This window comes from Plecotus auritus (assembly GCF_963455305.1).
Source record: "Plecotus auritus genome assembly, chromosome: 4".
NCBI classification, from domain to species: Eukaryota; Metazoa; Chordata; class Mammalia; order Chiroptera; family Vespertilionidae; genus Plecotus; species Plecotus auritus.
In genome coordinates this window covers 5,427,727-5,454,386 of record NC_137775.1, presented here as the reverse complement: position 1 = coordinate 5,454,386, position 26,660 = coordinate 5,427,727, and the positions used below count along the sequence as shown (strand labels likewise).

Genomic DNA, 26,660 nt, shown 5'->3' with positions numbered 1-26,660 from the left:
AGCAGTTGTTTCAGCAATTAGGAGTCATGCCCACCCTCAGGCTCCCGGATGGGGAAGGGGCTTCACTACCTGCCCCCCATTTGCACCAGCCACGAAGTGGCCCCTCTCCTCCTCCCTCTTCAATGACTGTGCACCCATCTGCTTTGATGAGGCTGAGGTGTGTGTACCACGCCGGCTGAGAAGCTGCTTCCCCACTTAAGGCCTGAGCTGGCAGACAAATAACTTACGAACTTCTGGAGCCGGGACCTGGAGGCCTCCAACCTGGGCAGACCTTGGCTCTATTTCCTGGCTCATGGCGCGGTCCTGGGGTGTGGGGAGCGGGCGGGGCAGCTGGGGAGCGTTGCGGCACTTGGGGCAGTCTTCAGCCGCCAGCGCGGGAGTGCGTTTCCGAACAGGTACCCGGGTACACACCTGCCTTCCTAGGAGGTATTCGCGGTGCTCTCGGGGTCACAGCCCCTTGGAGCATCTGTGGGCCTTCTCTGCACAGACTGGCTAAGACATGGCGCCGAAGTTTCACTGAGCCTCCCAAGAGCTGGGCAGCCGGGAGGCAGGTTGCCACAGGCGAGGCTGGCTGCCCAGCGTCCCCACTCCTCCCAGGCGCTGGGCTCCTGCGGCCTGTTCTGGAGCAAGGGAGCGCTCAGTCGTTGGCAGCAGCTATGGCTACTCCTTGGCTCAGCGCGTCGCTTTCCTAGAGGTCCTGTTCAAGAGCTCTGCGCTTGCAAAGCCTGCCGCCGTGTGCAGACAGCACCGCAGCCTGTCGTCGTGAGCAGCTGAGCGGCCTGCTTCCCACTGCGGGCGACTCTGCGTGAGAAAGTCTTCAAGAGCCGCCCGGAATAAGCACTCCGCTTGAGGTCTTGCCCCTGAGCATGGAGGCGCAGTGAGCGCACTGGAAAGCCTTTTGTCCGGGCGCCCTGCGTGGTGGACCTCTGCGTTGTGACATCATGAAGTCTCACCAGGGCTTACGGCCTGATGATGCTTTTTGGCAGCCACGTGACAGCCCTCTCAGGCTGTGGTCTCCGGAGACGTGAAAGGCCGTCCTCAGAGCTTGGCCTGTCCTTGGGATGCACTCGTTCTGCTGTTTAAACCAGCTGGCCAGCGTGGCCCAAGCCCTGGATGAATGAGGTCTGACTCGGGGCCGCCTTCCCGACGTCCCCGCTCTGGGCCTCCCGCTCCCCTCCCAGGTGATGCTCCGCTTTGCCATCTGCTTGGCTAACGCCAAGGGATGTGGCAGCAGTGGTGTCGCCATTGAATCCTCCGTGGCAGTCGGTCTCCCAGACGCCACCAGGACAGCGGGGCCTGTGTTCCTTTGCCCAGATCCCTGGTGGAGGTCACCCATTAAGTGTCTTCCCAGGAGTCACGCCACCCTCGCCCTTAAGGTTGTTTCTGCGATTTCCCCAGAACTGATGAGCATTATTTTGCCTTTTGACCTCCTCTTTTCACACTTTAACGAGTCGTCACGTTTGCCACTGGACAGTCCTCAGGAGCCCTGTTCTGTTTTTACTTGAACTGAAAAGACGGTTCTCTCAGAAGCCTGTGGCTTAAAAGGGAACCGAAGAGACTATCTGAAAGTTTAACCCCAGAAAATACGCTTGGAAGTGCAACTAGATGAGGGGGGTGGTGAAGGCAGGGATTGGTCAACAGCACAGGGTCTTCAGTCTTTCCCAGCGAGTTCCAGAAGCTTCCTACAAAGGGTGTCATTGGGCTGAGTAGTACAGCAGGTTCTCTGGTTACGTCGGAGACCCGTTCCTATGGCCACGTAACGCGATTTTCGCCGTTCAGTCGGAACCCACCTACACAAGCACCTTCGTCACTCAGGTGGAGCACAGACACAGCAGTCATGAGGTGACACAGTAAAAAAATGTAAAAGAAAGATAACAATTCCTGACCTTTACCTGTGGCAAATAAATAATAAAAAACATAAAGCACATATGTACATACGTCGAAATGATGGAACTTTTAAATAAATGAATGAATGAATGAATGAATGAATGGGAGATGGCGACGTAACCACGAAATGACGTACGTCAAGTCCGACGTAACCCGAGAACGGCCTGTATTTGGTAGAGACAGCAGACTTCCGGTGTTACCTGGTACCCACCCCCTGTATCCTCCTGGGGATCCTGTCTCACTGCCTTGCAGGAGTGTGCGTCGGAGAACATTCCCTGCACACGGCTCCCCCGCCCTCTTCTCTCGGGAAGCACGTTCTCCATGGCCTCCCCTGGGAACCTGAGGGAGCGTCTCTCTCCTCACACAGGGGAGATGTGCTTCAGCTTTATCCAAATCCCCCCGCAAGTCAAGTGAAGGCTGGTTGGTGCAAATGCGTTTTGATGTCAGAGGAGCAGTCTTCGCCACTCAGGGTCCAAGCTTGGTCACCAGGGACCCAGGGGATCCAAACCCTGCTCCATGTCCCATCACGGGGCTCCTTACTGATCCCGTGAAGTGGGAAGCAGAGCCCAAGGGAAACGCTCTTGACTTCGGGGCTCATGAGTCTTCCCTCCAGCTCAGGAGCTGCCCTGAGCAGGGGAAGAGCCCGTGTGTCCCTCCCTGGAGGTGCAGAACCAGACGTGGCTCGTGTTCCCTCCCTCGTGTCCCACGCGTGCGTGGCTGTAGCTCTCCTTGGACAGCAGCCGCCTCCCACTGCTGCGCCCACGCGTCGGGCTGCAGCCGCGCCCACGGCAGTCAGGATGCGGCATCCTGCGGCAGCTGTCTTCTCGGCAGGTCCGAGAACCCGTTCCTTTCCTTCCCATCTGCTGGCGATGCATCTTGGAGAGGTGCCGTCGGCCATGATTCCTGAAGCTGTCTCTCCAAACTGGGCCAGGCTCCGTCAGGCTCCATCACCTTTCAGGCCTTCTCAGCTACATAGAGTGACAGCGCTTGAGGTCGTTATAAAAAGATACAACTGTTACTGTATTTCACCCAGAGAATGCAGAGGGTGCCGAGCAGAAACAGAGGCTTCACGGTGGCACTGCTGAGAGAACGTGTCGTGGGCACATGGCTGAATTCAGGCCACTCATCTGATTGGAATTCTGGCTCTGACATTCTCTAGCCGGATTGCCTCGGTCCGATTAGTGAGCCTCTCAGGCTTATTTCCTCATCTGTAAACGTCTCAACATTCCCAAGCTCATGGAGTTTTTGTAGAGAATACAGGAGATATTACATGTGACTCTGCTTAAAACCAAGGTTCTTGCCCGAGCCGGTTTGGCTCAGTGGATAGAGCGTCGGCCTGTGGGCTGAAGGGTCCGGGTTTCTCTTCCGGTCAAGGGCACGTACCTCGGTTGCAGGCTTCTCCTCGGCCTCGGCCCTGGTCGGGCTCATGCAGGAAGCAACCAATTGATGTATTTCTTTCACATTGATGTTTCTCTCTGTCTTTCCCTCTCTTCCTAAAAATCAATGAAAAAATATCCTCGGGTGAGGATTAAAACAAAACAAAACATAGGTTCTTGATCAAAAAATGTAAAGTTCCCCTTCTCCCTGCGGTCTCTCTGTCCAGCTGCCTGTTACTTTAAAAACCATGTGACCACATCCATGTGTCTGGCAAGGGTGGGCCTCCCCTCTGGGCCTGCCTGTTGTGACCTTGCCTTCCAACGGGCTGGGTAAGTACCTGGTAGGAGTTCTGCTCCCCATCCGGCAGCAGGAATGCCTTCAGCGGTTTTTTAGGGCAAGGGCGCTTGACAAAGGAGAATCGGCGATACCCTGGGCGGTGTCTTGCTGGGGGGTGGGGGGGTGGATCATTTGTGAACGCTGAGAAGGGAAAAATAAATCAGCAGCCACCCAGTATCCAGAAACTCCTGCAGAAGTTCATTTTGGTCCCTTTCCTACCAGATATGTGCCCTGAAGCTGTCTTTGCCGGTGGCCCCCGACTTGGTGTCATGGGCTTGCTGATCCACTTGCCTTATTTTGTTTCTATTTCTCTCCTTTTGGGTAATAGAACAATTATTTTCTTAAATACACATGGGGCCTTTTTCTTCTCAAGTCAAAAGCATCATATTTCCATTTTATGTAAGTACCATATACTGTTTTTCAAATCACGGTGTCTTGATTACTTACTGCGTTGTTCTTACTGTGAGTTTATGGCTTGACTACCTTTGCTGTCCGAAGTCACGTGCAGCTCTGCCTAACAGATCAGCCATTTCTAGCCTGATTTGTCCTCTAGTGTTGATTCTAAGAGTTGTGATGGTAGGTATGTTGAAAACCAAATCCCTCTTCAATCTTAGGTAAACATCATAAAGGAAAACTTACTTGGTAACTCTTCTGCCTTTGCAAACTGAGGGAGGTGGCCCCCTTTGACCTCCAGGGGTAGGAAGAAGTGAAGGGGGGTTTGGAGGGGGGAGCAGTAGGGAGAGGGGTCTAAGGGAGAGGGAGATGTGGCGTTGCCGGCCGAAGCAGGGAGTGCGCTGAATGAGGGTCTGCTCATCTCCATCCGTGGTTTCTTTACGTTTTTCAACTGCATGATGGTCTTTGCTGTAAATCATCTTATGCCAGCACAGCCAGCATGAACCCCGATCTCTCAGGTCTGCTCCGGTAATTCTATTAAATTCATTTTAGCAAGTATTTCTCCAGTGCCTGCTCTGCCGCAGGAAGCGTCTGGGCGCCAGGGATAGGGCAGGGACTGAACAACCTGGAGAGACCCCTGTCCTGGCAGTGGAGTCGTCCAGGCCGGCCTGAGAAGACTCTGCCTTATCGCTCATCAGTCAGCCATGGAGGCCTGGACACAGTAAATACGGGGGAGGTTTTGTGTCCTTGTCGACGACTTTCCTCTTAGCTGGTATACCTACTGCTTATTTGTTTGTTAGTGAGTTATATGATCCACTTACAGATTCAGTGCAATTCCTATCAAAGTACCGATGTCATTCTGCTCAGAACTGGAACAAATAATCCTAAAATTTATATGGAACCACAAAAGACCCCAAATAGCCAAAGCCATCCTGAAAGAACAAAATTGGAGGCATCATGTTCCCAGATCTCAAACTATGTGACAAAGCTATAATAATCAAAACAGTGTGGTACTGGCCCCCCAAAACAACAAAAAAACCACAAAACACACACACAACACACACACACACACACACACAAACAACAGACACATAGATCAGTGGAACAGAATAGAAGCCCCAGAAATAAACCCTCGCTTGTAGGGTCAATTAACCTATGACAAAGGAGGAAAAAATAATGACAGTCTCTCCAACAAGTTGTGTTGAAAAAACGAGACAGATAACATGCCAAAAAAACATTAAAATAAAACTGGTCCACTCCCTTACACCATATACAAAAATAAACTCAACGTGGGTCAAGACTTAAACAGAAGGCCCGAACATAAACCTCCCAGAAGAAGACAGCGGAAGTAAGCTATCTAACATCCGTCTGAGTCAGACCTTTTTGGACACATACCCTCGAGCAAGAGAAACAAGAGGAGAAATAAACAAACGGGACTCCATCGAACTAAAAAGCTCCTGCACAGGGAAGGAACCCAACGAAAGGCAAAGGCAACGTGCTGACCGGGAGAATCCGTCGGCAAATGATACATCCAATAAGGGGTCGATAGCCACAACATGTAAGGAACTCATACAACTCAGAAACAAAGAGCCGGTCGGGGCAGAGTAGTGCTGGCTTCCCTCCTGTTGCTTACACACTCGTCAGAAGCCTTGAGTCAAACTCAAAATCACCTGGCAAAAACTCTGAAACACCAGTGCTCCCTCATAAGCCCTTGCACGTTCCTATTGGTAGATGGGCGTATCGGGCTGTTCACACACTTGGATTTGACGCCTGTGTTTGCAAACTACAGTTTCCCAGGTTCTCTGGATCTATCTGGGTGGTCTGGGGACCCCCGAGTGAACAGTCACGACACTGACTTGGTCCCATGGGAGCTCGACAGGCTTCAGGCGAGACGGGACTGTGTCCAGAGACATCCCTGTGGTATGTCGGCACCTGGGAGAGGCCTGCAGGGAAGCACCAGATTCCCTAGGACTGGGCCCTGTCCGCGGGGTGGGCCCTCCGTCTTCTTGCCTTCGTGAGCCTGGAAGGGACGTTGTCCAATAAGAGAGCAGACGGAGATGGTTGTCACAGTGAGCCTGCGGAGCTTCTGATGATGTGGTGAGTCATCTTCAGTCTGCAAATTTATGAGCGGAGCGCCACTCTCACCCACCCCTGCTCTCTGGGTCTGAGTTATTCCTTCCAGGTTTCTCTTGTTATATTCCCCCCCTTTGGCCCCTGACCCCGTTTATTTTCATTTCCTCCTTCCATGTCATATTGGTAGGTTCATGATTCTGTGCCATTACTAAGAAGGAGCTTTGCAAACACGGGGTGCTGCCGTGGGGTGTCTCGTAGAGGAATGGCGCTCCTAGGAGCTTTCTGAAATCGTCTTCTTGTTTTTCCCCCATTCTGGCATTGTGAGTGGATGCTCTTTCTGCATCTCCTTTCCCCTCGATTTGTCTCCACGTAATGTACTTAGCATTGCCCTGTAATGGTACATGGCTGTGTATGTGATTAAGGAGCAAACCATAAAGTTAATGGTGTTTATGTCCCTGCCTATAAATGAAAAATACATTTATTTTTACAGTGACTCATAGGCAAAGGAGGAAGATCATTTTTATTATAACCCTTACAACCTCCATTCTTCACAAAGCTACGCTGTTGTTGTTTCAGACGTGTGAGGCATTGGCTCAGATTATTTCACTTTATGATCATTTGCCTTCACTGTCTATTATGGAAATGCAGGGCCACGAAGACCCTGAAATTTAAAATAACGGGTTAAGGGTGGGATTTCTGGAGCACAGAAACCCGCGAGGATGCAGCGTCAACGAAGCAAGGCCACTTACGCTTCTTGTACAGCTCTCACTGCTGCCCTTGTTTTGAAATATAAACCCGTATGCTCGAGCTTCCACAGAACACAAGCACCATGTTGTAGTTATGGGTCCTGAGCCACAATTAACAGGATTTTTTTTTTTTTTTTGGTCTGTGCATCCATTTGCAGGCAAAATACTAACACAACTCACATTGTTTTGATATGGAAAAGGACTCTCCACTTTGCGTTCCCAAGGCCTCTTGGTTTGAATGTTTCTGCTACATCTTGTTAATGTTGTTTTGGTTTTGTTTTTTATGGAAAGCTAATCTTTCCCCCAAGAATGTTCTGTGGAAAAAACAGAGAGACTAGCCACCCGATAATGAAATCCAGATTTCCTATCTGAAATGTTTAAGAAGTTAATTGAGTCCCAGGATTTTGTCCAAGGAACCAGTTTTACGTCAAATTACAGCATGTGAGGCGGTCAGCCTCTGACCATGGAAGCAGGACGACTGACAGTATTGATTCTGGGACGTCAGTATCTGATGGCAAAATAACTTTGTCATAGTTAATGACAAAACACACTAATTGCATGGTGTCCAGTAATATGGCACCCAGCAAACAGTTCCACCCTTCATGTATGAAGATCGAAACACACATAATTGTTTTTCCTAAAGATTTGAGAAGATACCCAGCAGGCATGTTGAATATTGATCTACGAACCAGGAGGTCACAGTTCGATTCCCATTCAGGGCACATGCCCAGGTTGTGGGCTCGATCCCCGGTGTGGGATGTGCAGGAGGCAGCCAATCAGTGATTATCTCTCATCATTGATGTTTCTATCTCTCCCTCTCCCTTCTTCTCTGAAATCAATATGTGTGTGTGTGTGTGTGTGTGTGTGTGTGTGTATTTGAAATGATTGCCATTGGAACTGGAAAAACGGCTTCCCATCCTTGGCAATGCTTCATTTTCTACTCGTTACCTGGAAGGACCTTCTTCACCTCTAATGCACAGGGAGCTGACCGTTTATAACAGACATTCAATCATCACATCGAAACTCAGCTCGCAGGGATGTGCGTGGGAGGAGGGGCCGTTCCGAAGGCTGCGCACCCTGTGAGCATTTGTTTGGTCTGGTGCCACCATCGCCCAGTCCTTTTCCGCTGTGAGATGCATGCTTTCAGATTCTCGTGCTCTCCCTCCAGCCACCTTCCCGCTGAGCTTCGGGAAGACAGACGCTGGTAGCCTTTTTCCGCGAGGCCCCGGCTGTATGTAGGTCACGGTTCCGCAGCCGGAAAGAGGACTCCGCTTGGTGTTTATAGCTGTGGCAGCTGCAGCCTCATCTTGTATCAAACCCAGAGCCTCAGGGAAGGAGGGCTCCTCCTCGCAGATCCCACTCGGGATCGGAGCTCCCAGCACAGTCGCTCAGGACTGGGAAGGAGCCATACCGAGTGGTCTGGACTCGGGCTAGGCATTTTCTTCTCTCTGTGGTGCTTGGGCTGCCACGCCCTGCAGTGGCTGAGGGCTGGCTGGCTGAGATCCCCCACGAGCCTGGCCTCCCCTGGCGGTCTATCGATCTGTCCGTCTGTCGTGGGCAGGTCCGCTTGCTGCCTCCTCTTTACCAGAAGGACTGCACACGTGCCCTGCTTTTCCCAGCAGCAGCTGCAAGGGGTGTGTAGCTCTGGCCTCCCGGTTTGCTGAGAGGCGTGAATTCCGCTGCTTTTGTAAAGAGCATTGTCCAAAATTTCAGGGAGAAACTGACATGGTTCTTTGTCACATGGAGGCTGATGGGACAGGGGACTGTCAGAGCACCTCGTATTGTACCGGGCTGTACCAACATGAGATGTTTCATCTGCTAGAACTTCAGCGTGTGGAGGGCTTAGAGGTTCAAGTTAATGCTGGGTCTGTGTTCATTTACACGCTCAACTCAGGGAACCTTGTAAACTCGGCCACGGAAGCCTCCTGGACGGGCAGAGCCTCTGCACCTGTTTGAAGAAGGTCATGGGACCAGCAAGCTTGGGAGACAGAAGCAAGCCCTAGCCCAGGGGTGGGCAAACTTTTTGACTCGAGGGCCACAATGGGTTCTTAAACTGGACCGGAGGGCCGGAACAAAAGCATGGATGGAGTGTTTGTGTGAACTAATATAAATTCAAAGTAAAGGAGCGGAGGGGAGAGCAAGAGAACCGGATAGAACAGCCAGATCCGGCCCGCGGGCCGTAGTTTGCCCAAGACTGCCCTAGACACAGGCACATTGTTGACGTTGAGGGCCTGGCTGACGTCACTCCCCTCTTTTCCGTGTCACAGTGCAAGTCAGCCAGTGAGTCCCATTCATTGAGCTCCTCAGCAAGTGTGTACCAGGCACCTGTCATGTATGGCACATTGTGCCAGGTCTCACCCTGCGGGACTTCCAGCCCAGCCCGGCACTGAGGCATGTCCACAGATAGCCACAGGCCCACAGGAGAGGGGCAAGCCAAAATATCAGGGAGGTTCAGACAAAGAAGCCATCACTTCGGTTTGGGGATGAGCCAAGGCCAACTTCTCACAGCGTCTTTATAGGAACTTGAACGTTGGGGAGGCTTTAAGGAGCTGAGATGGGCTGGGTGGGCGGGGGGCTGTTGGGGAAGGCCGAGAGGTCCACCTGCCCTCGAATGTGAGAAAAGGGGAGTGGGACGGAGGAGGAGGAGGAGAGACGAGACGGGCACGTGCGATAGGATGTGGATGGCAGACCAGGAGCTGGAACTTGATTTGGCAGGAAAAGGGGTGGTTGCAGGCTCCTGAGCGGAGCCATGTGGCACAGAGCGGGCAGTGTGTGGGCAGACGGAGAGGGGAGCCTGTGGTGGGCAGAGGGCCGAGGGGGCTGCTCCAGCTGGCCCCAGGGAGGGAAGCCAGAGCCAAGGAATTGAGTGCAACCCAGGTTTCAGACAAGACAGGAACGTGGGGGAGGAGGGAGGGGCAAAGAGATGTGGGTGGGAGCCCGGCCGGAGTGGCTCGGTGGTTGAGTGTTGACCTATGAACCAGGAGGTCACGGTTCGATTCCCAATTAGGACACATGCCCTGGTTTCGGGCTCAATCCCCAGTAGGGAGCATGCAGGAGGTAGCCAATCGGATCATTCTCTCTCATCATTGATGTTTCTCTCTCTCCCTCCCCCTTCCTCTCTGAAATCAATAAAAAAAAAAATGTTTTAAAAAGAGAGAGGTTGGGCCCTAGCTGGTTTTGCTTAGTGAAGAGAGTGTCAGCCTGCAGACTGGAGGGTCCCAGGTTCAATTCCGGTCAAGGGCACATGCCCTGGTTGCAGGCTCGATCCCCAGTAGGGAGCATGCAGGAGGCAGCCGATCAGTGATTCTCTCTCATCATTGATGTTTCTATCTCCCTCTCCCTCCCCCTTCCTCTCTGAAATCAATAAAAATAAAATTTTTAAAAAGAAAGAGAGAGTGGTTAGAAGGGTGGGCTCTGGGTTGAAGGAGGGCAACGGTGCCTCGAGGGCAGCACACTGGATCCCGTGGGGGCTCTGAAGAACTCACAGACTCAGGGTGAGGGTTAAATATCCGGGAGACCCTCAATACGGAAGCCACCTGGGATGGAGCTGTTCAAACCAGCACTTGCCAGCCCGCCTTCCCGCCCTGAGCCACGGAGGGCCGGACTGCACCTGCCAGATGGGTGCGAGGAGGAGGTTTAGCTCGCCGCGTTGGAAGTGTCCTCGTTCGCTGGGACTGCTCTTTCAGTTCCCGTCATCTCATGACCGGGAAAGCCCTGGACCCGCGCGTTCATGCAGCAGCTAGGGCAGGGGCAGTTCTGAAAGGGAGACGGAGAAAGCTTGTTTCAGATTCACGTGTTGCTCCCCCTGCACCCCACTTTGGAGTTCGAGTTTGGTGCAGTATATATGTGATTTTTATTGTCAGTTTATATTGAATCTCTAAAGGGAAGACGGTCATTTTCTGACTGACTTTTATTCTCCACGTGTCTCAAGTTGAAATGCCAGCTCTGCACTAGCCCACGTGAGGGGGGGAGGGCGCCATCCTTTACAATCTTCCCACTTGTCAGGACTCCTATATTCCTGTTACAAATCCAGGAGTACACACTGAGTGCTATTTGCCACTTCTTAAATCCTTATTTAACTTGAAGCTTTTCCGTTTTTATTAATTTTAGAGGGAGAGAGAGATGGAGAGAAACACTGATGTGAGAGAGAAACATGGGTTGGTTGCCTTCTGTACACGCCTGGCCGGGGATTGAACCAAGACCTTTCGGTGTATGGGACATTTCCACCAACTGAGCCACCCAGCCAGAGCAGCAATGATCGTTTTTATACAGAGCAGATTTAGTTGGATTTATAAAGTCCTTTTCATAATTTAAGTGATGATGTCCCCAAAGGGGATTTTTTAGGTAGACTCTCTCACATATAGTTTCCCACAGCAAGTTCCTTTTTAAAAAATATATTTTTATTGATTTCAGAGAGGAAGGGAGAGGGGAGAGAGAGATAGAAACATCAATGATGAGAGAGAATCGTTGATCTGCTGCCCCCTACTGGGGATCGAGCCCGCAACCCTTGACCGGAATCAAACCCGGGACCCTTTGGTCTGCAGGCCGACGCTCTATCCACTGAGCCAAACCAGCGAGGGCAAGCTTTTTATATCTTCTTGCTCGCTTTGCCAAATTTGCTTTCTTATGAGAATCCCTGAGGATGTTAAAGAGGCTCCAAGTATCTGGGAGTTTGGACGGGCCACATTGGAGCAGGAACGACAGTGGTTTTTTTATGGTTTCCCATGAATCCTGTGAAGAGAAGTCACAGCCGGCAGTGCGGATGAGGTGACACGATTTTGTTTGTTTGTTTTGCTCAGGTTCTGCAGGTGGTCGGTGTGGGAGAGAGGAAGAGATGTTAGAATGTCATGTATTTTGTCTCTGAATCACATGACTCTTTTGGAGGCCACCTGCCTGGCAGGAAGTCCCGCCTGGTCGTGTTTGGGGTCACCGTCCCCCTTCTGAGAGTAGTTATGACGCCTCTGGGTTTCTTCAGAGCAGGGGCCTCAGGCGAGGCCTCGGGCCTTCAGTGCCCAGTGACCATCCTCATGTCCACGTCAGCATCCTCCTGAAGGCCCGGCCTCTGACCCGCTAGTGTCTGGCCCTGGCAAAGGGGATCATGGCCTGTGGTCCTTGAGGCCTGGACATCGCCATGCCATCCCATCAGGCACCTTACCACCACCCCGCCCCCATAAGCACTGCACGGGAGTGGGGTGTTGGGGACCAACTAGGCCCAGTCGCCTCCTCATCCTTCTCCAGCCCCTGCTTCGCCTTCAGTACCTGGAAGAGTGTCACTGATGGGGTGGAGCCTCTGGGAGGCGCTTTTCACTCGAGCTGTTACAACTCCGTGATTCCGTGCTGTGCTCCTCGGCACCTGTGATGGCACTGAGCGTGGTGACGGTAGACAGCCACGGCCGGCAGACCCCGTCCTTCACTCAGCTTCAGGCATCGAGCACATTCTCACTCGGCCTCTCTCGCCCTCTGTGGCGTCAAGGGGCAGCAGCAGTGGGCCAGAGCGTGGTGCACACAGCTGCCCTGGCTCCTGGCCCCCAGATCCCTGCTGGCCTAGACTGGAGTCTGTCCCACGGACCCCTTTCCTGCCCCCACCGCCCTGGCTGCCTGTCCGCTCACGGGCTGGAGGACAGTGAAGGGGCTTCCCGCAGTGAGCTGGCCGTGCTCAGCAATGGAAGCTCCAGCGTCTTCCTGAAGAGCAGGCGGTTATAATAGCCCAGCCACCAAACCCCTTCATTCTTTCTGGAAACTGGTTGCAAGTTCATTTCCATAGCTCGTTAACCTCTTTTAGTAGGTAAACTCCAAAATATTGATTTAAAGATTTTTTTTTTTTTTGCCTTTTGAGGATGAATGTGCATTTCTCAGCATTTTGTGCCCCAGGTTGCGTGACCCAGTGCGGAAAGGCCCGCTCAGTGTGATGTCTCCAGGGGTGGGAGGAGGATCACAGATCCATGGGCCGTGTCGGTACATCCGGTGTTGATCGGACAGCAGGGTTGTCCCCATTCTCCCGCCAGCGTCTTTGCTGGTGGCGCTGTGGGAGCCGAGGGCCTGGCTGGTTGTGGCTGGGAAGGGAGGGTTGCACCGTCTGCGGGAGAGAAGGTAGGCCTCCCCAAATGTAAACACTTAGCGTAGATGAATTTTTAATGGAAATCAATTTTGCTTCTTCAAAGAAGCCTTTAGCTTGGAAAATCTAGACTGCGTACTGTTGATTACTGACGTTATCTTTCCTTCCTTCCCCCCTCTCCCGCCTTCCCACCTGCTGGCAGCTGCCCGTACCTCGCAGTGAAAATCACCCCTGCCATTCCCGTGGTTGGTGGCATCCTGTTCTTCTTTGTGATGGGGACCCTGCTTCGCACCAGCTTCAGTGACCCCGGAGTCCTTCCGCGAGCCACGCCTGATGAAGCCGCCGACCTGGAAAGGCAAATAGGTAACGCTGAAGATCTGCCCTTACCTCGGTCCCCTCCCACCCGTGCTCAGCCGCCGCTGCCCTGCGAGAGGGCCGGGGCGAGGACGGACGGGGACGAGGCGCTGCGGCTGAGTCCCTGAAGCCTTCAGGAGGACCTGAGTAGAAGGTGGGATGGAAGGTGGTCAGAGGTAAGACAGGACGGGTGCCCCTGCCCTGTGGTGGCTGGTGGTGCCACTCGCCCAGCATCGCACTGAGCTCTGTTTCCTGCCGTCCCCATGAAACGCGGGTGTCCGCGTCAGTCCTGAAGGTCTGCAGTCGGTGCCTGTGCTCTGTTCTTTGTGATCGTCATAGCCTAACTCTGGTCCCATCGTAGAAACCTGCAAACTGAGACTAAACTGTAAACTAAACCTGAAACTACTGGCTCAGTTCTCCGGCCGCGGACCAGAATCTCTTTCTTACTTAGAGATAACGCAGATATGTATCTGTGATCTGTGTATTGAGATGAACAGCTTTAGTCTTCCTTAGATAATGAGATCCTATGATGAAAAGTTTACCGCAATCCATTTGAAAGCTATTAAAACAAATCCCAATCCCTCGCACAACAAACGTGTAAGTCCTTTTTTTCCTATTAAATGGGAGCTTTTTCTTGGAAGTGTGCATTTGTGAACTTGTAGCTTTGGGGGACGTGGTGATAATTGGACAGGAGTGGCAGAGGGCAGTGAGGGCTCTAAGAACGTTAGGTGATGCATGAGAAGCCATGGGCAGATGTCCTCTCCCTGCCCCCTGCCCCCTGACGCCCGGGCATCCGTGCCCAGCCTCACTCGGCTGAGAGATCCCCATTGCCCCGGGGAAATGGGGTACAGGTCTGGGCCTCAGTAGATAGCATCTGCTCTGGTCTGCCATCCCCAGGCACTGAGGCACAGCTCTGTCCTTCTCTGAGCTTCCGCCTGCATCCTCCGTCTCTGTCTCCTGGGAGGAGAGCAGTGAGGGAGCCGATAGCGGGAGGGCGTGGTGAGTCGTCAGGTGGGAAGCAGCCTTCTTGTGTCCTGAGGCCGGGAAGAAGGGGGAGGAAAATCCTTTCTTCTGCTGGGGATAGATACATCTCTTTCTTAGTCATTGCATCTCGGGATTTCAAATAATTCATGCTTTAAGGCTTTGCATTTATAGCACATGAATAATTTATAAAGGCTGTCATTGAACTTGATCACTTCCAAGCACGTTTGTGGGGGAGAAGCTAAATGGGAGAAGGTGGCCGAGCCAGAGCCTCGAACCCAGGTTTCCTAGTCGTTCTCCCCAGGTTGGCATGTCGGAGGAGAGAGGGAGCTCAGGCCCAGTGTCCTCCAGGGAACAGGGCTAGCCTATAGGAACCGTCGTCTGCGCCACATCACATGAGCACGTACCTACAACACGGGTGAACCTTAAAACGTTATGCAAAGTGAAAGAGGCCCGATCAGAAGACTCTGTGTTGTGTTTATATGATTCTGTTCACATGAAATGTCCAGGCAGGGCACATCTTTAGAGAGAGAAAGCAGGTTGGTGATGGCCTGGGGGGAGGGGTGGGGGGGGTGGAGGAATGAGGGTTGATGCATACAGACATGCCAGGACTGTGTGGAGCAGGGGTCCTGAAACTACGGCCCGCGGGCCACATGCGGCCCGCCGAAGACATGTATCCGGCCCGCCGGGTGCCGCTGCCTGTCCTGCTTAGCAGCCGACGCGTCCCGGGCCCGCAGTGCGCATAGGAATTTGTTCATAGTTTTTTTTTTAAACTATAGTCCGGCCCTCCCACGGTCTGAGGGACAGTGAACTGGCCCCCTGTTTAAAAAGTTTGAGGACCCCTGGTGTGGAGTAATGAAAATGATCTGAAATTAGATCGCAGTGATGGTTGTGCAAGCGAAGAGGTTTACTAAAACCATTCTACTACACGTTTGTGAAGGATACTACACTGTCATAACCACACGGTGACGGTAAGTCATAACACAGTAATCCGCCAGCGGCGAAAAGGAAGGAGAGAGGAGGCAGATGGGCTCCCCCTCGGAGCTGTGTGACCCCAGGCTGGTCTACACCTTCTAAATGCCATACCTCCTGTTCTCATCTGCATATGGGGACAATGACGCGCATTCTGTAGGGTTCTTGTCAGGTTAGCTCAGAGAATGGTAGTACTTTCCTAAGAGAAATGATCCTCTTTTCCCTACCCAGTTCTCTCTTCACCTCCCACAAACATAGGTTCTCATAGAAACCGACCCGCAATGGGATAGGAATGAGTGGCAGCGCCGGTGGTGGGGGTCTGACACTTCATATCGAGTCCTCCCAGGTGTTTCTCGGCTGTGGAAAATGACATTATGTTTCAGTGAAATCTGAGCACATTTATTTTGTGCTGTCTAACTAAAAACATGAAGAATGAGGCTTAGAAATGTTTTATTATTAGGGTTATTAATTCTAATTATGTGTAGTATACCTCTACTTACAGAAGCCCATAATAGCCCATAATAGCTTGAGGCCAGCCCTCTGGGTAACTTGTTAAAGGTTTGCCGAGGATCTGAACACTCCCATCTTCAGCTTCCTGGCGAGGAGGAGGCTGTGTGTCTGTGTTGACAAGTCTCTTGAAACGCCTTACACAGTTTTTTTTCTGAAAGAACTTTCCTGGTAACTGGCATTGCCACCAGATAGACAGCAAAGAAGGGCAGCGGGGGCCCAGGGCGGTCTGGCCGGGTCACCGGAGTCCTGCTTGGAAGCGAGTATCGGAAACTCCATTTCTTTCGTTCACTCGGACAGCCAGACACTCAGCGGCTGGTTTGGGATCAGAGCATTTTGTTTCGATTCGGGACAGACCTCTCCAGGCAGCAAAGCGGCAGGCCCCCCTCTGCTCACGTCCACATGCGCCCTGCACCGTCTTTCCTGGCCCCTCGACACCCCTAAAGAGCGAAAGCCCGGAAGTCAACCACGGGCTGAAACGGGACCTCGTCCGGCGGTGGGGCTCCCAAAACAAGGCTGGTTACTTAGGAAACGCTCCTGGGACAAGGTAACCCTGGCACCAGGAAGCGATCCTGCTTGGTGAGGGTGGAATCGGACCCAAGGAAGCTGGGCGGGCTTTAAAAAGCCACCTGTGCTGTGGCAGAATCTGAACAACTGTTCACGGGGCACTTTTGCTCCCTGGCCAGAAACCACTCGGCAGACACAGTGCGAAGGCGTGTGTGTGTGTGTGTGTGTGTGTGTGTGTGTCCGTCCCTCCTCTCTGTCTCTGTCTTTCTCCATCTCTTGCCCGCCCCCTCTCTCTCTTTGTTCCTCTCTTCCTCCAACCCTCCCTCTTACTTCTCCCCCTCGACCCTCCTCCTTCATCCTCACCCCTCCTCCCCCTCCTCTCCTTCTCCCCTCCTCCTCCTCTTTTCCTACTCTTCCGTCTCCCTCTCTCATCTTCCCACCCCCACTCTTTTGGTCAAATTCTCATACAAAACGTGTTCTTGTAGTCCACAGAGCCAATCACTATTTCTAAGACTAAAGTTTATCTCGCACTGATTCCTAAATTCGCCCTCAGAGTGGGCCTCCCTAGAGGAGAGGGTTAGGAAGGTGGCTCGGTGGCTCTGGGTGCTGGGGAAGCGCAGGCCCTGCTGGTAGCCCGCAGCCCGGTGGGTCTGCACGGCCCCAGAGAGCCCGGTGCCTGGGCAGAGTTCCGTGGGGACAGGACGGTGTGACCACCCATTCCACCTGCTCGGCTTCCCCCCCCCCCCCAAAGACTCTTCATTCTGTGTTTCACAGTAGAAACATTATAATTGCAATTTTTTAATATATTTTTTTATTGATTTTTACAGACAGGAAGGGAGAGGGATAGAGAGTTAGAAACATCAATGAGAGAGAAACATCGATCAGCTGCCTCCTGCACACCACCTACTGGGGATGTGCCCGCAACCAAGGTACATGCCCTTGACTGGAATCGAACCTGGGACCCTTCAGTCCGCAGGCCGACGCTCTATCCACTGAGCCAAACCAGCTAGAGCTATAATTGCAATTTTAACAGCACTGACAGATTTCTGTTGAAGAAAATACTTCCTGAGAACACTATGATGCCGACTTAAGACCACAGTCAATTTTCTCTATTGCAAGACTAAACTATTTCCAATTTCCCCCACATACATTTTTATTTTACTGAAATTATTTTTATCGGAGTAATTTCTTTCTCTACATAAAATTTATAGTCAGTTTTTTGTATCACGAACATTGCAATATGAATTTTCTTATAGAACTGTTATATCCACTAAGTCAAATTTTCCTGGTGATTTAATTTTTTACCATGTACATTTTTTTAAGCCATTATTGATTTCTTTTTTTGTTAGTTATTCCTACTGGTAGCATTCACCATCAAGTTGCTTTACATTTTTATGGTTTCTTATTTCTTGCCTTGTGATTAATCTGCTGTCTGTGGTTGATCTGTGGTTAAGTCTTCCACACGCTTTGCGAGCACTGTGCGTACTGCACACTAGATGTCCGCACTTCTGAATATGCTAAAAAAAAAAGTGAAAGAAGGCAGGAGGCAGCATAGGTGGTTAATTTGACTACTGCCACTTTTCTTTTTGGAAGGTGACATTTTCTGACCGTTTCCCCCAATTCTCATTTGCATCCCCCAACTCACCTCCAGGTGCACGCAGCTTAGCCTCTGGGGCAGGGGTCCTCAAACTACGGCCCGCGGGCCACATGCGGCCCGCCGAGGACATGTATCCGGCCCGCCGGGTGCCGCTGCCTGTCCTGCTTAGCAGCCGACGCGTCCCGGGCCCGCAGTGCACATAGGAATTTGTTCATAGTTTTTTTTTTTTTTAAACTATAGTCCGGCCCTCCAACGATCTGAGGGACAGTGAACTGGCCCCCGTTTAAAAAGTTTGAGGCCCCCTGCTCTGTGGAATTCTCGTCTGCAGTGGTCGCTTTGGCGTCTCGTGACCATTCTGCGAGGCAGGCCCAGCGCACTGTTCAGAGTGTGCCGCCCTCCCCGCCTCCTCCCCTGCCCTCTGCGCCCCGTTCTTCCCAGACTTACTGTGACGCCGTTTCATTAGCTTTGGGACAGTCCCTTCCATGCACCAGCGTAAGCATTTACCTGTGCCCCTTAAAGTGAAACATTCCCTGTGCTTTCCTGTAAAGCAGTGGTTTATTGGTCCGCGATGAACAGGTAGATAATATTAGTAGCTAGTTCTCATCTAGTGCTTCTCCCGTGCCGGGCAGCCGGGCGTCATGTAAGCTCTTCCCATGACGATCTCATCCAACACTCACGACCTCCGCTCGCTGGGGCTGTCACCGTCAACGCTCTGTGGTTAAGTCTTCCACACGCTTTGCGAGCACTGGGCGTACCGCACACTAGATGTCCGCACTGCATTGCTGAGAGGCCGGTGCTCAGGAGGAAAGGTGACTTCCCAGGTCACGGGGCCAGGGCTGGGGTTTCATGCAGGTCCGTGCCCTGAACCACAGCACGCACTGCCCACCGTCTAGTTGCCTTGGGGAGCCAGGCCCTGAGGGGCAGGTGGCACTTCCCGAGTTATAGTCTGTCTCCATCATCCAGCCCTCAACTCTCCTGTCCCATCCACTGCCTCTCCCGTCACATCCATGGAGGCTGGAGGGCCTGGTTCTCAAATCCTGGGCCCCCATGGGCAGAGAAGGAAGAAGTACAGGGAAGCTACAGACCGCCTGGCGCGCCTCTTGGCGCCGCCTGAAGATATAGGGGCCCTCTCCAGTGATGCTGGAATCGTCCCTGGCATCGTGAAGGAGCTAAGGAAAGTGGGCAGCGGGCGTCCTACCGTGTCCGAAATACCTTCTGGAAGAGACCAAGGCTTTTGAAGAAACTGGCATTCTAGGAATAAAAAAGGTAGATTGCCTATTGGAGGGAAATTGCTAGCATTGTGTAGTGTGCACGGGTGCTAGGGAAGGGAGGCCGCGGTCCTCCCACACAAACGCAGGGCGGTGGCTCCAAAAGTCAGAATGCCTCACTGTCCCTTTAAAACAAATCCCAGCCGGGAGAGCTGGGAACCAGATGTCACCATCCAAATGATGGCGTTCGCGGAGATACCACAAGGTTTTGAAGGGTTTACTTCTGAGGGAGGGAAGGAGCTGGAGATTTTGTGTTTCCAAAGGGTTTGGAAGGATGGGCATTTTTCACCCGGAAAGTTCATTGGGACCTATATGACTTCTTCTTCCAATAAAATGCAAATGTGTGGGAACGTCCATGGTGTGGGAACCAAAGCCAGTTTCTGATTTGAACGTATGTACTTGTTTGTGAGGTTGGGATGGGGCCTGTGCTGGTCGGAGTGGAGAATTAGAATGACATAGACAACCACCCACAGCGCCTCCCTTCTCGTGATGGATGCCCTTACAGCGTCATCTTCACAGCCCTCCAGGTAGCTCCGTGGGTGGCACGTGGTGCGTCGCTCCTTCTCACAGGGGAAAAAACTTAGATAAGGGGGCTCTTTAACTTGATGAGATCACACTTTCGAGCTCATGCTGCTCTGAGCTTAGGAATCTAAGTTCCTAAATCCACAAAAGTGTTTTAGTGGCTCCCGTACTTCCCATCCTGAATCTACTGGATGTCTCTCCTAACATAGTTGAAGGTGTGACTTACCTATGTGTACGTATGCACAATTCTATAGAAAAGATTGGAATCTTTTAGCATTGGTGAACTCCTCCCTAAAAGCAATGGTCTTACTTCATTTCAGATAAGGGAAATCTCTCTCTCTCTCTCTCTCAACCTTTCTCTCTTTCTCTCTCAGCACCAGTGTCACATTCTTTAACAAGTTTGTGTTCAATCAGCAAAATGATGGCATAGAACAGTGTTGACATGCTCTGCTTAAAAAGAAAGGAAACACACTGTAATTATAATCAGTTCTGTACCCCACACCATAGAAGGGGAAGGATGATGAAATAACAAGGGTGAGGAAAAGGTCAGCCTCAAGGGAGCATGGGAAGCGAAAGATCAAATGGCATGAAAAGGGTGGAAAAATTGGGACCATGTGGTTCAAGAATATGCCACAGGTGGTCTGGAGCATGTGACTGGAGATCAAAGGCCACCCTACCCACCGGGGCACTGACACAGCTGCCGACGCGGAGACCCTCCCAGCTCCTGAAAGGGCTTCCTGCCTGCAGGTGTGCTGGTCCGCTGCAGTGCTCCGAGTCCCAGGGCATTCCAGCAATCATGGCCAGCATCCTGGACAAGCCCTTCAGTTCACAGACCTGCACATGAGGCTCAGCGGGAGGCAGGTACACGTCCACCTGGGCCTGCACAGGGCTGCTCGGTGACAGCCCCTGGACTTGGCCCTGGGGCCCCTACTCCACGTCCAGGTCCTGTGCCTCTCCTTGGACCTTTTTGCTTCTGAAACCTAACCCCTAAATCCTTGTGACTCAAAGCAAGGTCCGAGGTCTGTGAAAGAGCCACGTCAACACACCTGGGAGCCTGTGAGAACGGCAGAACCTCAGGCCCTGCCCACCAGCTGACCCAGAAGCTGCCTTTTAAACAAGACAGCGGTGGTTCCTGAAAGCTGAGAAGCCCGGCCTTGATGTCTTCCCACCTCTCAGTGGTGACGGTGACCGTGACCGTGACCCGACCTGCAACTTCCTCTCCCACAGTCAGCGTCTGCTTCCCCTCCTCTTAAGCTCTCAAGTCATATTTTAACCCCAGACTCACTCAGTGGAATAACCTCCCTGCAGTGCCTCTAAGTGGTATCTTATTCTTTTTTAAAAAATATATATTTTTATTGAACTCAGAGAGGAAGAGAGAGGGAGGAAGAGAGAGATAGAAACATTAGTTATGAGAGAGAATCATTGATTGGCTTCTTCCTGCAACACCGCACACCAGGGACTGAGCCAACCTGGGCATGTGCCCTGCCCGGGAATCAAACCGTGACCTCCTGGTTCATAGGTCAACGCTCAACCACTGAGCCATACTGACTTATTATTATTATTATTATTATTATTATTATTATGAATAACTATGTCAATAAACCCCTTTTCTTTACATAGTGCCTTACCGATTTCAAAGTCCCTGTTTTTATTAGAAGTAAACTGTGGCTATGGGCAGGGGCTCTTCCCCTTGCTGTGTGACCTTGGGGAAAGTTTTACCTTCTCTGGGCCTGATTTCACTGTATGTACAGTACACCCACTGAGTGCAAAGGTCCATTCCAGCATTTTCATTCTGATTCTTCTTCCTCCTTTGCTTGGCCATGGAAGTCCAGGACTCTGAATACTTTAGAAGGTTCGTTAGCCTGTTCAGCTACTTAAACGGAAGGAAAGATCTATTCTGTTAACAATTTTAGAATGCAGAGCTACATGCACATCCATGTAAATTCAACAAGTAAACTGTATGTGCTGCAGAGTAAGTGAGATTTAAATGACTCACGGGAATATTGCTGTCATTATTTAACTGGTAAGCTAGGCGGTAAAGCAAGAGGGTGAAACAATAGCTCTTTTGAGTGAAGGAGTGAGTCAGTCCACCAGGAAGGTGTTAGAGGGAAGTCGAAGATAAGGCCCTTCATCAGGAATAGGCAGGGTGTGTTGGTCTGAGTGCGCTGAGTGTGAGGAGGAGGGAGGCCAGAATGGCTTTTCAGGAGAGAAATCCCCGGAGAAGGCTAATCAGCAGAATGGGCCGCTCTTGGGGCCTGGAAGTGGGAGGTATTTTCTTCTTACGAGGGTAGCGTAGTGGGAAGGCAGCTCGGAAACAGAGGACTCTGTGAGGAGGAAGGAGAGGGACCTGGGAGGAGGCAGGGCGGCTGCGGGGTGGGGAGCAGGGGTGGGGTGTGGAGCCCGGCCACGCTGAGCAGCAGACAGGAGCTAGAGGAGGAGTCAGAGGGTCCAAGAAGCGATAGGTGGTGGTCCACTGAGGCTTTCTAGGAAGAGCTTCTTTGTTTCATTTTAACAGACCAGGGAGCAGTTCCCCTGTCAGTTAGGTGCTCGCATCCTCTGCGAACATGTGCTGTGTTGAGATGGCGCTTTGGGGTCCGTGGTATTTATGGAATTATGCCGCAGTCGTCGCCCTCTGACGCTTCGTTACAATGGAACCGACTCATGGTCTGCTTTCCGAGTGAATTTCTCCTTCCTTTTAGCATTGAATGCTATAGAGGGGGGATTGATGGCCAGTTTTGGGGGGCTGTACCTCCCTTCCCTTCTGTGCCCCGGTACACGGTCTGAGTTGTGTGAGACAGAGCCATGGTACTTCGTGTTTCTCGTAGGTAAGATCTGAGGCTCAGACCGTGGCCTGCGTACGTGAGTCGAGGGTATCGGCTGAGTCCCCAGCGTGGACGTGGTCAGTGGGGCCCAGCTGTGGCCAGTGCAGAGCCTGGAAGGCACAGGTGAGGGCGCGGAGGCACAGGGCTGCCCGCGGGGAGCATGGCGGGTCCTCAGGGAGGCCCTTCTTGCCACCATGGAGGGAGAGGAAGAAACTCCTCACGTTTGTCATGGACCCAAATGTACTTCTGAGGCTCGTAGAGGAAAAGGTTGGCTTACATAGGTGATAGAAGTGAGGACTGTTTGTTTGGAAGCTGTAGATTAACACCTTCCAGAAGACAGATCTCCAGGTGGGTCAATGCCACCAAAATTTGGCGAGTGCCCTGGCCGGGTTGCTCAGTGGATGGAGCGTCGGCCTGCGGACTGAGGGGTCCTGGGTTCGATTCCGGTCAAGGGCATGTGCCTGGGTTTCGGGCTCAATTCCCAATAGGGGACGTGCAGGAAGCAGCCGATCAGGGATTCTCTATCATCATGGATGTTTCTGTCTCTGTCTCCCTCTCCCTTCCTCTCTGAAATCAATAAAAATATATTTTAAAAAATTTGGAGAGTGCACTTTAAAAATCTATTTTCCTTTAAGGATGGAGACTTGCTCCTTACACCAATGGAAATCAATAGGATGGGACCTCCAGGGGGCCCTCCCTAATAAAAGTCACACCCGGTGTACTGATCAGCACATCCAATAGAAACACAATGCCAGCTCCACGTGTGATTGTAAATTTCCCAGCAGCAGCAATTTAAAAAATGGAAAGGAACAGGTGAAGTTAATTTTATAATGTATTTTAATCTAGTATATCCAAAATGTTATAATTTCAATGGATATTCAGTATAAAAAAATACTAAAAAAATCTTTCACCTTCTTTCTGTTGGTACTGTCTTGTCCTGAGTATTTCACACTCCGCACAGGTTAACCCCGACCAGCCACCTTCCGGTCCCAGTAGACACACAGGACTGGTGGCTGCCATGCTGGGCAGCACAGACTTAGAGGACAAGAAATTGGACCTAAATAGTTACTGGAGTCTCTCAGAGTTATTGAGACTCTTTATCTTGTTTGGGGTTATTTGAAAGAAAAGCTGGGGCGAATGGTTTTTAACTTCATCTTTTTTTTTGTTTGTTTTGGTTTTAAAGGAGAACGTCATAACATTGATTCACCCCCGCGCTCACTGAGGGTGTATTTATTGGGTGCTCACTGAGCATGAGGCACCACGATAGTGGGAAATTACGCTCTTAACAGGTTCTGCTTTGGGTTTCTGTCAGTGTAATTGTGAGGGTATAAACAGTGGAGTCCTCTGAAATACCTAAACAGACTCTTTAAAAAAAAAAAAAAAAAAATATATATATATATATATATATATATATATATATTTTTTTATTGATTTCAGAGAGGAAGGAAGAGGGAGAGATAGAAACATCCATGATGAGAGAGAATCACGGATCGGCTGCCTCTTGCAAGTCCCCCATTGGGATCGAGCCCACAACCCAGGCATGTGCCCTTGACCGGAATCGAACCTGGGACCTTTCATTTCGCAGGCCGACGCTCTATCCACTGAGCCAAACCAGCCAGGGCTAACCAGACTCTTTAGTGCTGTTAATTATTAGGGTCAACTCCATGCCATTTGATGAGGCCACCAGTCCTTGGCTTGAGCGGGCAGAGAACCACCTGAAGGAGCTGTTAATCGGGCTGCTGGGCCCACCCCCAGAGTCTCTGAGTCAGTAGGTCAGGGGTGGGGCCCCATCACCTGAATTTCTGACAGTTCCCAGGAGTTGTTAATGACGCGGGGCTGGAGGCCACACTTTGAGAATCACAGTTTCCCCTTTAGAGCCTTCACCTTTTATGTGTTCCACACGTCTGGAGGCAGAGTTGGGCATCTCTGGAGGGTTGAACAACCACAAGATTTCATGCATCTCAAAGGGGTTAATTGGGGAATGGGTGGATCGCCTTCCTGTGGTCTGTTTTCTGAGATGCGGAGGCAGTGACCCAAGTGGGAAATGCCTTGAAAAACTTAAGAACAACACCTGGACAAGTGACCTAGTGTGGGCTCATCTAGGGAAGCGTCCCATGTTTTTATCTTGGGGACCAGCGTCACAGATCACGGCCGAGCAAACCCCCCTGTGCATACCACTGGGTGCGAAGGACTGAGTAGCTGCCATTGAGCACCTGCCACAGGTTCCGGGGCTCATACTTGAACTGGGGGAGAGGGTTGAGTATCCCATGGTTATCAAAGCCCTGGGGTGCCGTGTCCCTCAAAGAATGTGTAAGACACCCCTTCCACCTCGTGTCGGGGACAGCTGATCCCTAAAGCCAGGTGTAGCCGTTGTCATTCCCAGTGTGGAACCGCCGTGTGCGGGTGTGCTCAGACCATGTGGAACCACCGTGTGTGCTCAGACAATGTGGAACTGCCGTGTGTGCTCAGACTATGGGGAACCGCCGTGTGTGCTCAGACTATGGGGAACCGCCGTGTGTGCTCAGTCAATGGGGAACCGCCGTGTGTGCTCAGTCAATGGGGAACCGCCGTGTGTGCTCAGTCAATGGGGAACCGCCGTGTGTGCGTAGACAGTGTGGAACCCCTGTGTGTGCTCAGACAATGTGGAACCCCTGTGTGTGCTCAGACAATGGGGAACCACCGTGTGTGCTCAGACAATGGGGAACCACCGTGTGTGCTCAATGTGGAACCACCGTGTGCGCGTGTGCTCAGTCACTGTGGAGCTGCCGTGTGTGCTCAGTCAATGGGGAACTGCCGTGTGTGCGTAGACAGTGTGGAACCGCCGTGTGTGCTCAGACAATGGAGAACCGCCGTGTGTGCTCAGACAATGTGGAACTGCTGTGCGTGTGTGCTCAGACGATGTGGAACCACCGTGTGTGCTCAATGTGGAACCACCGTGTGCGCGTGTGCTCAGTCAATGTGGAGCTGCCGTGTGTGCTCAATGTGGAACTGCTGTGCGTGTGTGCTCAGACAATGGGGGACCGCCGTGTGTGCTCAGACAGTGTGGAACTGCCCTGTGCGTGTGTGCTCAGACAATGGGGAACCGCCGTGTGTGCTCAGACAGTGGGGAACTGCCCTGTGCGTGTGTACTCAGATAATGTGGAACCGCCGTGTGTGCTCAGACAGTGGGGAACCGCCGTGTGTGCTCAGACAGTGTGGAACCCCTGTGTGTGCTCAGACAATGTGGAACCGCCGTGTGTGCTCAGACAGTGGGGAACTGCCGTGTGTGCTCAGACTGTGGAACCGCCGTGTGTGCTCAGACAGTGTGGAACCGCCGTGCGTGTGTACTCAGACAGTGTGGAACCGCCGTGTGTGCGCAGACAGTGGGGAACCGCCGTGTGTGCGCAGACAGTGGGGAACCGCCGTGTGTGCTCAGACAGTGTGGAACCGCCGTGTGTACTCAGACAGTGTGGAACCGCCGTGTGTGCGCAGACAGTGGGGAACCGCCGTGTGTGCGCAGACAGTGGGGAACCGCCGTGTGTGCGCAGACAGTGGGGAACCGCCGTGTGTGCTCAGACAGTGTGGAACCGCCGTGTGTGCGCAGACAGTGAGGAACCGCCGTGTGTGCTCAGACAGTGTGGAACCGCTGTGTGTGCTCAGACAGTGTGGAACTGCCGTGTGTGTGTGTTTTGTCAAGGGCTGCTCCAAAGCCATGACCCTCACAGGGGCCCCCGGGGGGACACTGTTACCTTACAAGATGTAAATCTTGCTCACACGCTCAGGCACAAGGACGCCCCTGGGAGGGAGCGTTGGGCTGCCCTGGTGCAGTGAGGCCAGGACCTCCGACTGGGCCCTGGTAACACTCCTGTGTCAAACCGTCAGTTGGAATTTTGGAAGCACCAGAGAAGAGGCCCGCTCTGCCTGCTGGTGAGCCCTGATGCCTGGTTTTTCGTTTGGTAATTTCACCCGGTTCAGGTCTCCGTTACTGCGCTTGGAATGTCGGCAGAGCATTGTCTAAATATGACACACATTCTCTCCAAGCCAGAGCCCTTTTGTCTGATTATTATTATAAATTCCACCTGCAGGGGTGCAGGTCTCCTTCACAGCTTGGAAGTCTAGGCTTTCCAAGCCAGCGACTAAAACGTGGGTGCTGGGCGGGGCTGCCCTTTTGCTCCCGCCGGGCCGCTGCCCGCCACGGAGCAGAGAGCATTCCTATGAGTAGCACAAGAATGCCGGTGGCTGCCGTCTGCCTTCCTCAGTCTCCCCTGGGGCAGGGGTGAGTTA

General features: G+C 52.1%; 1 protein-coding gene across 2 annotated transcripts in view; it reads left to right on the top strand.

The window, feature by feature from the left end:
• Nucleotides 1–26,660, top strand: part of ZDHHC14 (zDHHC palmitoyltransferase 14) — a 190,925-nt gene that overhangs the window by 107,258 nt on the left and 57,007 nt on the right. For both annotated transcript variants that reach the window (XM_080666167.1, XM_080666168.1), the window contains exon 2: nucleotides 13,070–13,230. In XM_080666167.1, the coding sequence (XP_080522293.1) occupies nucleotides 13,070–13,230 (161 nt within the window). The remainder of the gene's footprint in view (nucleotides 1–13,069; nucleotides 13,231–26,660) is intronic.